Here is a 16,662-nt window from a genome sequence, read left to right as displayed (position 1 = left end):
ATATTATATAATATATGCATGAGTGAATGCTGGGTGTCTGCAGAGGCCCAAGAGAGGTTGGGGATAGCTATATCTTGAGGTTAACTACCATGGCAGACCACCAGAGATTAAAAAAAAAAACAAGTAAGCAAGATACAGACAGAGACATGGGACAATGGTGCTCTAAGTGGGAACAAAAATCTCGTAGATCCGTCTATCCCATATTAATGGTTAGACAGGTAGGGCTCTTTCCTCCTACAGTAGTCCAGATGACAGAGGTAGCATTTCCTCCTACAGTAGTCCAGATGACATATTCAGGTAGCATATATTCTGGTCATGGAGCTCCTGGAAAGTTTGCACAACTCTTATGCTTGCAGCTATGCTAGATGAGAATCCTCAAATATTTGTAGTGCCCTCTCAACCTAAAAAAGTTAGGCTGATTGCCTTATGTAAATCCAGTGCCAAGGGCACTGCACACAAATGATGCATAGACAGATATCCAGGAAAAACACCAATACACATAAAATAAAATGATCTTTTAGAAAATCACTACAGCATCCTAATCTTACTGATTGTTATCTCAAGCTATTGACTTAAAACTTACATTATGTAACTTACTCAATGCAAACATTTTTAATGACTTAATTTCTGGTTTTAAGTTGCTTTTTGTACTATTAATTGCTTTGGTTGTTTATCTGGCATGGGGAACTGAACCCTGGGTTCTTGATGCAAATATTTTCCAGTGAGCTACACCTTCTGACCCAATTATGAACTCAAAATTATGTCTCCTAAAATGTCTCCTTTTTATAAGCCACCACATGGGTACTATTACTGGAACTAGGCGCCTCTAGGACCAGCCAGTCCTTTTAAATACTGAGCCATCTTTCTTACATGACAAATATTTCAAGACCATAATAACATCCCTTAAAAATATTTTGGGAAACGAGGTGATACATGCCTAGTCCAAGACAATTTTTAGAGCATTCTGAAATTTTTTAATTTAATTTTAAATAAGAATGAACTGAAAAGAGTAAAACAATTTTAAGTTTGGGAAAAGGTATAAACAATACAAAATCTCAGAGAGAGTACAAAGTACATATCAGGTTTATCTAGACCACCTTTTACTTCTTTTTTTTTAAATTTTTTTATTCGATATAATTTATTTACATTTCAAATGATTTCCCCTTTTCTAGCCCCCCCACTCCCCGAAAGTCCCGTAAGCCCCCTTCTCTTCCCCTGTCCTCCCTCCCACCCCTTCCCACTTCCCTGTTCTGGTTTTGCCGAATACTGTTTCACTGAGTCTTTCCAGAACCAGGGGCCACTCCTCCTTTCTTCTTATATCTCATTTGATGTGTGGATTATGTTTTGGGTATTCCAGTTTTCTAGGTTAATAACCACTTATTAGTGAGTGCATACCATGATTCACCTTTTGAGTCTGGGTTACCTCACTTAGTATGATGTTCTCTAGCTCCATCCATTTGCCTAAGAAATTCATGAATTCATTGTTTCTAAAGGCTGAATAGTACTCCATTGTGTAGATATACCACATTTTTTGCATCCACTCTTCTGTTGAGGGATACCTGGGTTCTTACCAGCATCTGGTAATTATAAATAGGGCTGCTATGAACATAGTGGAGCATGTATCCTTATTACATGGTGGTGAATCCTCTGGATATATGCCCAGGAGTGGTATAGCAGGATCTTCTGGAAGTGAGGTGCCCAGTTTTCGGAGGAACCGCCAGACTGATTTCCAGAGTGGTTGTACCAATTTGCAACCCCACCAGCAGTGGGGAGTGTTCCTCTTTTTCCACACCCTCTCCAACACCTGCTGTCTCCTGAATTTTTAATCTTAGCCATTCTGACTGGTGTAAGATGAAATCTTAGGGTTGTTTTGATTTGCATTTCCCTAATGACTAATGAAGTTGAGCATTTTTTAAGATGCTTCTCCGCCATCCGAAGTTCTTCAGGTGAGAATTCTTTGTTTAACTCTGTACCCCATTTTTAATAGGGTTGTTCAGTTTTCTGGAGTCTAACTTCTTGAGTTCTTTATATATATTGGATATTAGCCCTCTATCTGATGTAGGATTGGTGAAGATCTTTTCCCAATTTGTTGGCTGCCGATCTGTCCTCTTGATGGTGTCCTTTGCCTTACAGAAACTCTGTAACCTTATGAGGTCCCATTTGTCAATTCTTGCTCTTAGAGCATACGCTATTGGTGTTCTGTTCAGAAACTTTCTCCCTGTACCGATGTCCTCAAGGGTCTTCCCCAGTTTCTTTTCTATTAGCTCTAGAGTGTCTGGCTTTATGTGGAGGTCCTTGATCCATTTGGATTTGAGCTTAGTACAAGGAGACAAGGATGGATCAATTCGCATTCTTCTGCATGCTGACCTCCAGTTGAACCAGCACCATTTGTTGAAAAGGCTATCTTTTTTCCATTGGATGTTTTCAGCCTCTTTGTCGAGGATCAAGTGGCCATAGGTGTGTGGGTTCATTTCTGGATCTTCAGTCCTGTTCCATTGATCCTCCTGCCTGTCACTGTACCAATACCATGCAGTTTTTAACACTATTGCTCTGTAGTATTGCTTGAGGTCAGGGATACTGATTCCCCCAGAATTTCTTTTGTTGCTGAGAATAGTTTTAGCTATCCTGGGTTTTTTGTTGTTCCAGATGAATTTGAGAATTGCTCTTTCTAACTCTGTGAAGAATTGAGTTGGGATTTTGATGGGTATTGCATTGAATCTGTATATTGCTTTTGGCAAAATGGCCATTTTAACTATATTGATTCTACCGATCCATGAGCATGGGAGTTTTTCCCATTTTTTTGAGGTCTTCTTCCATTTCCTTCTTCAGAGTCTTGAAGTTCTTGTCATACAGATCTTTCACATGTTTGGTAAGAGTCACCTCAAGATACTTTCTACTGTTTGTGGCTATTGTGAAGGGGGTCATTTCCCTAATTTCTTTCTCAGCCTGTTTATCCTTTGAGTATAGGAAGGCCACTGATTTGCTTGAGTTGATTTTATAACCTGCCACTTTGCTGAAGTTGTTTATCAGCTGTAGGAGCTCTCTAGTGGAGTTTTTGGGTCACTTAGGTAGACTATCATGTCGTCTGCAAATAATGATAGTTTGACTTCTTCCTTTCCAATTTGTATCCCTTTGACCTCCTTATGTTGTCTAATTGCCCGAGCTAGTACCTCAAGTACAATATTGAAAAGATAAGGAGAAAGGGGGCAGCCTTGTCTGGTCCCTGATTTCAGTGGGGTTGCTTCAAGTTTCTCTCCATTTAGTTTGATGCTGGCTTCCGGTTTGCTGTATATTGCTTTTACTATGTTTAGGTATGGGCCTTGAATTCCTGTTCTCTCCAAGACTTTAATCATGAAAGGATGCTGAATTTTGTCAAATGCTTTTTCAGCATCCAATGAAATGACCATGTGGTTTTTTTCTTTGAGTTTGTTTATGTAGTGGATTGTATTGATGGATTTCCGTATATTGAACCAACCCTGCATTCCCGGGATAAAGCCTACTTGATCATGGTGGATGATCGTTTTGATGTGTTCTTGGATTCGGTTGGCAAGAATTTTATTGAGTATTTTTGCATCGATGTTCATAAGGGAACTTGGTCTGAAGTTCTCTTTCTTTGTTGGATCTTTGTGTGGCTTTGGTGTCAGCGTAATTGTGGCTTCGTAGAAGGAATTGGGTAGTGTTCTGATCTGAAGCAAAGTTTGAAAGGAATTTGCTGTTTGGAAATAAGGAAATAATAGGGAAGACAGGAGAGAGAAATTTGGTTTTCTCTGTAAGATATTTGGGGAGAAATAGCATAATAAAGTGATTTGATTCACCTGCACCTCTTGGTTTCTTCCACTTCATACATACCATGAGTATATCCTACTTTGAACTGGCCCTTTTGTTTCACTCTTTCTTAGTCATATCACTTCACACTGTTTTTTGCTATTTGTAGACATCTTTTCCTCTACACCATTTTTTTCCGGTTAAACTCCATTTGTTTACTCCATTGTTACTTTGCAAAGGTACACTGCATATATCTAATGCGGGCATAAATAAAAATAGCAGTTTTTAAAAGTTATGCTGAGTGTTGTAGACAGACGCTATGTTCAGAATCTTCTGTGATCTACATTTGTCAGCTGCTTCTCTCTAGAAAACTCAGAGAATCCCCACTGCATTTAGTGGTTAACTGCCTTGTGAATACAATTTGGCTCAGTAGCAGGTTAGTGAAACAAACCCACAGAGAGGTCACAACGGTAGAGAACCTTGCCACTCACAGAAATAACTGGAACTGTTACCCTCAAAAACCAGGCGACCAGTCATCCGGCCCCCTGAGATCAGGGTGTATCCAGTTGAGTGTGGTTGCATGCTGCGGCTTTGACTTAGAGAACTTACCTACATGTTTTCCCACCAGACTTAGAGCTGCATAGGCAGCAGTCACCAACACTACAGGGAAAGAACTGTGGGTTTCCTGCCATCCCATCCCCAGGCTTCATGCCAGACTCAGCTTGGGCTAGACTATGGCTGTTACCTTGCTTGTTTCCTAGGCCAACAGGCCCAAGGAAACAAAAGGAGAAACTTTGTTTGACACAGGCTGCACTGTGCTCTTTTCTCCTAAACCCCCTTCAGCCAGATGGAATTTTGCCTATTTATAGGTATGTTCATACATACTATGTTTCTAGATGATCACTATACTGAAAGCACCTGTGAGAGGAAAGAGCTAGCTATTTTCCTTTCTCCAAGTGTGTATGCTACTGCTGTCTGAGATCCCATTCCTGGCTTGGCATGCCCATAAAAACAGTGTGGAAGGACTCAACTACTGTCAACTTATTTGTGATGGATAAAGTTCCAGCTGCTGGACAGCCCCACAATGTTGACTATTATCCAGATTTATGAGAGAGTTATCACCCTCTTTCTTAAACAGATTTTTTCAGGGTTTTTTTTAATCACAATGTCAGGAGAATAAATTAATATATTTCTTAATTTATTCTCCATCTGGAAAAAATTAATCATATTAAATATTTCTTTTTTTTCTTATTCGATATAATTTATTTACATTTCAAATGATTTCCCCTTTTCTAGCCCCCCACTCCCCGGAAGTTCCGTAAGCCCCATTCTCTTCTCCTGTCCTCCTACCCACCCCTTCCCAATTCCCTGTTCTGGTTTTGCCGAATAATGCTTCACTGAGTCTTTCCAGAACAAGGGGCCACTCCTCCTTTCTTCTTGTACCTCATTTGATGTCTGGATTATGTTTTGGGTATTCCAGTGTTCTAGGTTAATATCCACTTATTAGTGAGTGCATACCATGATTCACCTTTTGAGTCTGGGTCACCTCACTTAGTATGATGCTCTCCAGCTCCATCCATTTGCCTAAGAATTTCATGAATTCATTGTTTGTAATGGCTGGATAGTACTCCATTGTGTAGATATACCACATTTTTTGCATCCACTCTTCTGTTGAGGGATACCTGGGTTCTTTCCAGCATCTGGCAATTATAAATAGGGCTGCTATGAACATAGTAGAGCATGTATCCTTATTACATGGTGGGGAATCCTCTGGGTATATGCCCAGGAGTGGTATAGCAGGACCTTCTGGAAGTGAGGTGCCCAGTTTTCAGAGGAACCCCCAGACTGATTTCCAGAGTGGTTGTACCAATTTGCAACCCCACCAGCAGTGGAGGAGTGTTCCTCTTTCTCAACACCCTCTCCAACACCTGCTGTCTCCTGAATTTTTAATCTTAGCCATTCTGACTGGTTTAAGGTGAAATCTCAGGGTTGTTTTGATTTGCATTTCCCTAATGACTAATGAAGTTGAGCATTTTTTAAGATGCTTCTCCGCCATCCGAAGTTCTTCAGGTGAGAATTCTTTGTTTAACTCTGTACCCCATTTTTTAATAGGGTTGTTTGGTTTTCTGGAGTCTAACTTCTTGAGTTCTTTATATATATTGGATATTAGCCCTCTATCTGATGTAGGATTGGTGAAGATCTTTTCCCAATTTGTTGGTTGCCGATCTGTCCTCTTGATGGTGTCCTTTGCCTTACAGAAACTTTGTAATTTTATGAGGTCCCATTTGTCAATTCTTGCTCTTAGAGCATACGCTATTGGTGTTCTGTTCAGAAACTTTCTCCCTGTACCGATGTCCTCAAGGGTCTTCCCCAGTTTCTTTTCTATTAGCTTCAGAGTGTCTGGCTTTATGTGGAGGTCCTTGATCCATTTGGATTTGAGCTTAGTACAAGGAGACAAGGATGGATCAATTCGCATTCTTCTGCATGCTGACCTCCAGTTGAACCAGCACCATTTGTTGAAAAGGTTATCTTTTTTCCATTGGATGTTTTCAGCCTCTTTGTCGAGGATCAAGTGGCCATAGGTGTGTGGGTTCATTTCTGGATCTTCAGTCCTGTTCCATTGATCCTCCTGCCTGTCACTGTACCAATACCATGCAGTTTTTAACACTATTGCTCTGTAGTATTGCTTGAGGTCAGGGATACTGATTCCCCCAGAATTTCTTTTGTTGCTGAGAATAGTTTTAGCTATCCTGGGTTTTTTGTTGTTCCAGATGAATTTGAGAATTGCTCTTTCTAACTCTGTGAAGAATTGAGTTGGGATTTTGATGGGTATTGCATTGAATCTGTATATTGCTTTTGGCAAAATGGCCATTTTAACTATATTGATTCTACCGATCCATGAGCATGGGAGTTTTTCCCATTTTTTTGAGGTCTTCTTCCATTTCCTTCTTCAGAGTCTTGAAGTTCTTGTCATACAGATCTTTCACATGTTTGGTAAGAGTCACCTCAAGATACTTTCTACTGTTTGTGGCTATTGTGAAGGGGGTCATTTCCCTAATTTCTTTCTCAGCCTGTTTATCCTTTGAGTATAGGAAGGCCACTGATTTGCTTGAGTTGATTTTATAACCTGCCACTTTGCTGAAGTTGTTTATCAGCTGTAGGAGCTCTCTAGTGGAGTTTTTGGGTCACTTAGGTAGACTATCATGTCGTCTGCAAATAATGATAGTTTGACTTCTTCCTTTCCAATTTGTATCCCTTTGACCTCCTTATGTTGTCTAATTGCCCGAGCTAGTACCTCAAGTACAATATTGAAAAGATAAGGAGAAAGGGGGCAGCCTTGTCTGGTCCCTGATTTCAGTGGGGTTGCTTCAAGTTTCTCTCCATTTAGTTTGATGCTGGCTTCCGGTTTGCTGTATATTGCTTTTACTATGTTTAGGTATGGGCCTTGAATTCCTGTTCTCTCCAAGACTTTAATCATGAAAGGATGCTGAATTTTGTCAAATGCTTTTTCAGCATCCAATGAAATGACCATGTGGTTTTTTTCTTTGAGTTTGTTTATGTAGTGGATTGTATTGATGGATTTCCGTATATTGAACCAACCCTGCATTCCCGGGATAAAGCCTACTTGATCATGGTGGATGATCGTTTTGATGTGTTCTTGGATTCGGTTGGCAAGAATTTTATTGAGTATTTTTGCATCGATGTTCATAAGGGAACTTGGTCTGAAGTTCTCTTTCTTTGTTGGATCTTTGTGTGGCTTTGGTGTCAGCGTAATTGTGGCTTCGTAGAAGGAATTGGGTAGTGTTCTGATCTGAAGCAAAGTTTGAAAGGAATTTGCTGTTTGGAAATAAGGAAATAATAGGGAAGACAGGAGAGAGAAATTTGGTTTTCTCTGTAAGATATTTGGGGAGAAATAGCATAATAAAGTGATTTGATTCACCTGCACCTCTTGGTTTCTTCCACTTCATACATACCATGAGTATATCCTACTTTGAACTGGCCCTTTTGTTTCACTCTTTCTTAGTCATATCACTTCACACTGTTTTTTGCTATTTGTAGACATCTTTTCCTCTACACCATTTTTTTCCGGTTAAACTCCATTTGTTTACTCCATTGTTACTTTGCAAAGGTACACTGCATATATCTAATGCGGGCATAAATAAAAATAGCAGTTTTTAAAAGTTATGCTGAGTGTTGTAGACAGACGCTATGTTCAGAATCTTCTGTGATCTACATTTGTCAGCTGCTTCTCTCTAGAAAACTCAGAGAATCCCCACTGCATTTAGTGGTTAACTGCCTTGTGAATACAATTTGGCTCAGTAGCAGGTTAGTGAAACAAACCCACAGAGAGGTCACAACGGTAGAGAACCTTGCCACTCACAGAAATAACTGGAACTGTTACCCTCAAAAACCAGGCGACCAGTCATCCGGCCCCCTGAGATCAGGGTGTATCCAGTTGAGTGTGGTTGCATGCTGCGGCTTTGACTTAGAGAACTTACCTACATGTTTTCCCACCAGACTTAGAGCTGCATAGGCAGCAGTCACCAACACTACAGGGAAAGAACTGTGGGTTTCCTGCCATCCCATCCCCAGGCTTCATGCCAGACTCAGCTTGGGCTAGACTATGGCTGTTACCTTGCTTGTTTCCTAGGCCAACAGGCCCAAGGAAACAAAAGGAGAAACTTTGTTTGACACAGGCTGCACTGTGCTCTTTTCTCCTAAACCCCCTTCAGCCAGATGGAATTTTGCCTATTTATAGGTATGTTCATACATACTATGTTTCTAGATGATCACTATACTGAAAGCACCTGTGAGAGGAAAGAGCTAGCTATTTTCCTTTCTCCAAGTGTGTATGCTACTGCTGTCTGAGATCCCATTCCTGGCTTGGCATGCCCATAAAAACAGTGTGGAAGGACTCAACTACTGTCAACTTATTTGTGATGGATAAAGTTCCAGCTGCTGGACAGCCCCACAATGTTGACTATTATCCAGATTTATGAGAGAGTTATCACCCTCTTTCTTAAACAGATTTTTTCAGGGTTTTTTTTAATCACAATGTCAGGAGAATAAATTAATATATTTCTTAATTTATTCTCCATCTGGAAAAAATTAATCATATTAAATATTTCTTTTTTTTCTTATTCGATATAATTTATTTACATTTCAAATGATTTCCCCTTTTCTAGCCCCCCACTCCCCGGAAGTTCCGTAAGCCCCATTCTCTTCTCCTGTCCTCCTACCCACCCCTTCCCAATTCCCTGTTCTGGTTTTGCCGAATAATGCTTCACTGAGTCTTTCCAGAACAAGGGGCCACTCCTCCTTTCTTCTTGTACCTCATTTGATGTCTGGATTATGTTTTGGGTATTCCAGTGTTCTAGGTTAATATCCACTTATTAGTGAGTGCATACCATGATTCACCTTTTGAGTCTGGGTCACCTCACTTAGTATGATGCTCTCCAGCTCCATCCATTTGCCTAAGAATTTCATGAATTCATTGTTTGTAATGGCTGGATAGTACTCCATTGTGTAGATATACCACATTTTTTGCATCCACTCTTCTGTTGAGGGATACCTGGGTTCTTTCCAGCATCTGGCAATTATAAATAGGGCTGCTATGAACATAGTAGAGCATGTATCCTTATTACATGGTGGGGAATCCTCTGGGTATATGCCCAGGAGTGGTATAGCAGGACCTTCTGGAAGTGAGGTGCCCAGTTTTCAGAGGAACCCCCAGACTGATTTCCAGAGTGGTTGTACCAATTTGCAACCCCACCAGCAGTGGAGGAGTGTTCCTCTTTCTCAACACCCTCTCCAACACCTGCTGTCTCCTGAATTTTTAATCTTAGCCATTCTGACTGGTTTAAGGTGAAATCTCAGGGTTGTTTTGATTTGCATTTCCCTAATGACTAATGAAGTTGAGCATTTTTTAAGATGCTTCTCCGCCATCCGAAGTTCTTCAGGTGAGAATTCTTTGTTTAACTCTGTACCCCATTTTTTAATAGGGTTGTTTGGTTTTCTGGAGTCTAACTTCTTGAGTTCTTTATATATATTGGATATTAGCCCTCTATCTGATGTAGGATTGGTGAAGATCTTTTCCCAATTTGTTGGTTGCCGATCTGTCCTCTTGATGGTGTCCTTTGCCTTACAGAAACTTTGTAATTTTATGAGGTCCCATTTGTCAATTCTTGCTCTTAGAGCATACGCTATTGGTGTTCTGTTCAGAAACTTTCTCCCTGTACCGATGTCCTCAAGGGTCTTCCCCAGTTTCTTTTCTATTAGCTTCAGAGTGTCTGGCTTTATGTGGAGGTCCTTGATCCATTTGGATTTGAGCTTAGTACAAGGAGACAAGGATGGATCAATTCGCATTCTTCTGCATGCTGACCTCCAGTTGAACCAGCACCATTTGTTGAAAAGGTTATCTTTTTTCCATTGGATGTTTTCAGCCTCTTTGTCGAGGATCAAGTGGCCATAGGTGTGTGGGTTCATTTCTGGATCTTCAGTCCTGTTCCATTGATCCTCCTGCCTGTCACTGTACCAATACCATGCAGTTTTTAACACTATTGCTCTGTAGTATTGCTTGAGGTCAGGGATACTGATTCCCCCAGAATTTCTTTTGTTGCTGAGAATAGTTTTAGCTATCCTGGGTTTTTTGTTGTTCCAGATGAATTTGATAATAGCTCTTTCTAACTTGTGAAGAATTGAGTTGGGATTTTGATGGGTATTGCATTGAATCTGTATATTGCTTTTGGCAAAATGGCCATTTTAACTATATTGATTCTACCGGTCCATGAGCATGGGAGGTTTTCCCATTTTTTGAGGTCTTCTTCCATTTCCTTCTTCAGAGTCTTGAAGTTCTTGTCATACAGATCTTTCACATGTTTGATAAGAGTCACCCCAAGATACTTTCTACTGTTTGTGGCTATTGTGAAGGGGGTCATTTCCCTAATTTCTTTCTCAGCCTGTTTATCCTTTGAGTATAGGAAGGTCACTGATTTGCTTGAGTTGATTTTATAGCCTGCCACTTTGCTGAAGTTGTTTATCAGCTGTAGGAGCTCTCTAGTGGAGTTTTTTGGGTCACTTAGGTAGACTATCATGTTGTCTGCAAATAATGATAGTTTGACTTCTTCCTTTCCAATTTGTATCCCTTTGACCTCCTTATGTTGTCGAATTGCCTGAGCTAGAACCTCAAGTACAATATTGAAAAGATAAGGAGAAAGGGGGCAGCCTTGTCTGGTCCCTGATTTCAGTGGGATTGCTTCAAGTTTTTCTCCATTTATTTTGATGCTGGCTAACGGTTTGCTGTATATTGCTTTTACTGTTTAGGTATGGGCCTTGAATTCCTGTTCTCTCCAAGACTTTAATCATGAAAGGATGCTGAATTTTGTCAAATGCTTTTTCAGCATCCAATGAAATGACCATGTGGTTTTTTTATTTGAGTTTGTTTATGTAGTGGATTGCATTGATGGATTTCCATATATTGAACCAACCCTGCAAAGCCGGGATAAAGCCTACTTGATCATCGGGGATGATCGTTTTGATGTGTTCTTGGATTCAGTTGGCAAGAATTTTATTGAGTATTTTTGCATCGATGTTCATAAGGGAAATTGGTCTGAAGTTCTCTTTCTTTGTTGGATCTTTGTGTGGCTTTGGTATCAGCGTAATTTTGAAGGTCTGATAGAATTCTGCACTGAAACCATCTGGTCCTGTGCTTTTTTTGGTTGGAAGACTTTCTATGACTCCTTCTATTTCTTTAGGCATTATGGGACTGTTTAGATGGTCTAGTTGGTCTTGATTTAATTTTGGTATTTGGTATCTGTCAAGGAAATTGTCCATTTCCTCCAGATTCTCCAGTTGTGTTGAGTACAGGCTCTTGTAGTAGGATCTGATGATTTTTTGGATTTCCTCAGTTTCCGTTATTATATCTCCCTTTTCATTTCTAAGTTTGTTAATTTGGATACTTTCTCTGTGCCCTTTGGTCAGTCTGGCTAAGGGTTTATCTATCTTGTTGATTTTCTCAAAGTACCAGCTCCTGGTTTTGTTGAATTTTTGTATGGTTCTCTTTGTTTCTACTTGATTGATTTCAGACCTGAGTTTGATGATTTCCTGCCTTCTACTCCTCCTGGGTGAAATAGCTTCTTTTTGTTCCAGGGCTTTCAGGTGTGTCATTAAGCTGGTAATGTATGCTCTCTCCATTTTCTTTTTGGAGGCACTCAGGGCTATGAGTTTTTCTCTTAGCACTGCTTTCATTGTGTCCCATAGATTTGGGTATGTTGTGTTTTCATTTTCATTGTGTTCTAAAAAGTCTTTCTTTCTTTATTTTTTCCTTGACCAAGGTATCATTGAGTAGAATATTGTTCAGTTTCCACGTGTATGTGGGTTTTCTGTTGTTTTTGTTGCTATTGAAGACCACTTTTACTCCATAGTGATCTGATAGGAGGCATGGGATTAGTTTGATTTTCTTATATTTGTTGAGGCCTGTCTTGTGACCAATTATATGATCGATTTTGGAGAAGGTGCCATGAGGTGCTGAGAAAAAGGTATATTCTTTTGTTTTAGGATAGAATGTTCTATATATATCTGTTAAATCTAATTGGTCCAAAGCTTCAATTAGTTTCATTGTGTCCCTGTTTAGTTTCTGTTTTCCTGATCGGTCCATTGAGGAAAGTGCAGTGTTGAAGTCACCCACAATTACTGTGTTAGCTGCAATGTGTGCTTTGAGTTTTAATAAAGTTTCTTTTACGAGAGAGGGTGCCCTTGCATTTGGAGCATAGATGTTCAGGATTGAGAGTTCTTCTTGTTGTATTTTTCCATTGACCAGCAAGAAGTGTCCCTCAGAGTCTCTTTTGATGACTTTGGGTTGAAAGTCAATTTTATCTGATATTAAAATGGCTACTCCAGCTTGTTTCCTGAGACCATTTGCTTGTAAAATTGTCTTCCAGCCTTTTACTCTAAGGTAGTGTTTGTCTTTGACCCTTAGGTGTGTTTCCTGTAAGCAGCAAAATGTAGGGTCCTGTTTACGTATCCATTCAGTTAGTCTGTGTCTTTTTATTGGGGCATTAAGTCCATTGATGTTAAGAGATATTAAGGAATAGTGATTGTTACTTCCTATCATTTTTGACGTTATTTTTTAAATTTGATTGTTTAACTTCTTTTGGATTTGATGAAAGGTTACTATCTTGCTTTTTCCAGGGTGAAGTTTCCCTCCTTGTATTGGTGTTTTCCTCCTATTATCCTTTGTAGGGCTGGCTGGGTTTGTGGATAGATATTGGGTAAACTTGGTTTTGTCATGAAATATCTTAGTTTCTCCATCTACGGTGATTGAGAGTTTTGCTGGATATAGTAGTTTTGGTTGGCATTTGTTTTCTCTTAGAGTCTGCATGAGATCTGCCCAGGACCTTCTAGCCATAGTCTCAGGTGAAAAGTCTGCTGTGATTCTGATAGGTCTTCCTTTATATGTTACTTGGCCTTTTTCTCTTACTGACTTTAATATTCTTTCTTTGTTTAGAACATTTGGTGTTTTGATTATTATGTGACGGGAAGTATTTCTGTTCTGGTCCAGTCTGTTTGGAGTTCTGTAGGCTTCTTGTATATTCATGGGCATCTCTCTCTTTAGGTTAGGGAAGTTTCCTTCCATAATTTTATTGAAGATATTTGCTGGCCCTTTAAGTTGTAAATCTTCACTCTCATCTATGCCTATAATCCTTAGGTTTGGTCTTCTCATTGTGTCCTGGATTTCCTGGATATTTTGGGTTACAAGCTTTTTGCATTTTGCATTTTCTTTAACTGTTTAGTCCATGGTTTCTATGGAATCTTCAGCATCTGAGATTCTTTCTTCTATCTCTTGTATTCTGTTGTTGATATTTGCATCTCTGTCCCCTGATTTCTTCCCAAGGCTTTCTATCTCCAAAGTTGTCTCCCTTTGAGTTTTCTTAGTTGTTTCTACTTCTGATTTTAGATCCTGGATGGTTTTGCTTAGCTCCTTCACTTGCTTGTTTGTGCTTTCCTGTAATTCTTTAAGAGATTTTTGTGTTTCCTCTTTCATGACCTCAGCCTGTTGACCAAAGTTCTCCTGTATTTCTTTAAGTGTTTTTTGCGTTTCCTCATTGTTGGCTTTTGTATTCTCCTGGATTTCTTTCAATGATTTTTGTGTTTCCCTTGCAAGGGCTTCTAACTTTTGATCCATTTTCTCCTGAATTTCTTTAAGTATGTCCTTCATGTGTTCCTGTACCAGCATCATGACCAGTGATTTTAAATGCAAATATTGTTTTACTGGTGTGATGGGGTATCCAGGACATGCTGGTAGAGGAGAATTGGGTTCAGATGTTGCCATATTGCCTTGATTTCTGTTAGTGACTTTCCTGCGTTTGCCTTTTGCCATCTAGTTCTCCCTGGTGTTAGTTGGTCTTGTCACTGCTGGACTCACCAGTGCAAGCTGCCCCTTCCCAGTTGGCCTCTGGTGCACAGCTTACCTCCTGCACTGCCTGTAAACAGGGTGCTGCTGCCCAGGCTGTTCAGATCCCGAAGCAGGCACCCGAAGGCTCCCGCTGGGGCCCGCTGGATTCACTGGAGCACACCGACTTCTCCCTGCTGGCCACCTGGAAGCCCCTCTAGCCTCTTGCAGGACCTGGAGATGTGGTGCTGCAGCCCAGGCTGATCTGGATCCGGAAGCGGAGAGAGTTGAGCTGAGGGCTCATGTCTGAGGCCTCAGGACTGGGACCCAAGCTCTGGGCAGCAGGAGCAAGCCTGTGCTGTGAGCTCCCAGACTGCCTCTGTGTGCACACTGGGTCTCCCGCACTTCCTGGAGACAGAGCGCTGTGGCCCTGGCCATTTAGATCCCAAAGCAGGCACCCGAAGGCTCCCGCTGGGGCCCGCTGATATTAAATATTTCTAAACTGTTATAGCTGGTGTCTTAAACAACTACTAAAGCATCTATATACTGTAGTGATACTTTCCCACTATAGAAATAGAATGATCATTTTTTCTATTCTTAGGCAGTCCATGATTTTCTACCTAAAGAATGGTGCCGCTCACTGTGGATTGGATCTTCTCATCTCTATTAAAAGGATCAAAATACTGTCCTGTGAACATGTTCACTGGCCAATATTACCCACTTAGGACTTCACAGGAACTTCCTTCCCAGGGACACTGGATTGTACAAAGTTGACAACACTATTCATCACACCAAATTTTAATATAAATATTTTGAGAATATGAAGGAATACTATCATAGTTGTTCATAAATAGGCATATTTTAAAAACATATATCATGCAAACATATTAAGTGCAGAAATTTTAATGTATATTTTATCCAATTTACAAAGAAAATATGCTTATAACTGAATACAGGTTATAACTGAAGAGAATATATGCAAGACATTCCAAGAATGGTGAAGGGGAAAATTAGCTAATCTATTTCTGGAAGCTTGTGTAGTCTCTGTGCTTTAGCTAAACATGTTCAACAAATGAAAATAATGTGGGGCTAAAGAATGACTCTTTATTCTCTTATTGTTCTTGCAGAAGACATGAGTTCAGTTCCCATAACCCATATGAGGCAGATCTTAAACCCTCTTAGTCCAACTCAGATATCCAGGAGTCATGACCACATACTCACATTTAGATATATACATACACATATTAGAAATAATTTTAAAATTATCAGCTAAGTTGGTTGCTATACATGCCAAGTTCAACATGAAAATTAAAAATGAAAAAAATGAATCTATTAATATATAAAGTGACTAATATGAATAATTTTAGACACCCAGGGATTTCAATATCATAAAATCTATTGATTTAACACAGCATAAAGATGATGAAAAGAAAGAAAACATGAAAAGTGAAACTGCAATATTTTATGCCTGTGTGATCAAACTTTGAGCAATTAAACCATAATAGTTCACTAAACCTGACGCAGGGTTTTATAGACTCACTATATAAGAGAACAGACAATAATGGCAGAAGAGGCATGGTGGTGGAGTGGGAGGAGTTGTATATGCTCTGTCAGGAAGCTCCAAGTGCTAGAAGCCCAGAGGATGGTGTTCACATTCAAGATGGAAATTCATTGTCTAAAACCTGTCATTGTCATCTAAACCTGTCTAAAAATGTCCTCACAAACACACCCAAAGATGGATTTCTGTACTGATACCAAATTCAGTCAAGTTGACAATGAAAACTAGCCATCACCCAAATGAAGAAAATACACTAAAATTTTATGATGAAAAATTTTCAACTTTTAACAAACAGAATTAATAACTCAGAAAATCAGATCATATAAATAACATGGAAAAATAATTATCAGATTTTTTAGTGGAATAAGTAATCTGCGAGAATACCGAAACTTAGCTTTCACTAAATGTATTAAGATTTAATACAGATTAGTTCTTTTCAATAGGCGCATTTATTTTGGATTGCCAGCAGCACTAAGAGGATCAAGCTATATCCTTGCCTTCATCATTGTAAGAATTGCAAGAAAATTCCAATTTCCTGAGGACACTGACTCTTCAGAAACTGAACTTGCAGAGATGAAGCTCATAGAAAAGGAAGACGATTGCACAGATGTGCACAGAAGTCCTAAAGTCCAGAATGATGGAGAACTGGAAACTATGCTATAATGAGTTTTCTACTTCCCTGTGCAAGGCTATGAATAGAATGCACATTTCACTTCCTTTGAATCATGGGAAGTACTATAGCTTATCTTTAAAGGTCTCAAAATTATTTTTACTCATAAAAATATTTACAGGTAATATTTTCAGAGGGTTGGTATACTGCTTTTCCCAGGGAAGACTTGTATGGCAAACTCCACATTGAACTTTAAAATTCAGTTCTTTAAACTTCATTATCAAACAGCATTTTCCTTTTTAGCTTAATCAAGGGAAGTGTGTGTTTCACACACACCTT

The 16,662-nt window shown here is 39.6% G+C and overlaps 1 protein-coding gene across 2 annotated transcripts in view; it reads left to right on the top strand.

The window, feature by feature from the left end:
* Window positions 1-16,376, top strand: part of LOC127677742 (solute carrier organic anion transporter family member 1A4-like) — a 68,957-nt gene extending 52,581 nt beyond the window's left edge. For both annotated transcript variants that reach the window (XM_052172758.1, XM_052172759.1), the window contains one exon: window positions 16,157-16,376. In XM_052172758.1, coding sequence (XP_052028718.1) covers window positions 16,157-16,376 — 220 coding nt within the window. The remainder of the gene's footprint in view (window positions 1-16,156) is intronic.
* Window positions 16,377-16,662: the final 286 nt, after the last annotated feature.

Source organism: Apodemus sylvaticus, chromosome 2, assembly GCF_947179515.1.
Source record: "Apodemus sylvaticus chromosome 2, mApoSyl1.1, whole genome shotgun sequence".
Taxonomy (NCBI): domain Eukaryota; kingdom Metazoa; phylum Chordata; class Mammalia; order Rodentia; family Muridae; genus Apodemus; species Apodemus sylvaticus.
The sequence above is the reverse complement of the archived record's forward strand: the minus strand, read 5'-3'. Positions and strand labels throughout refer to the sequence as shown.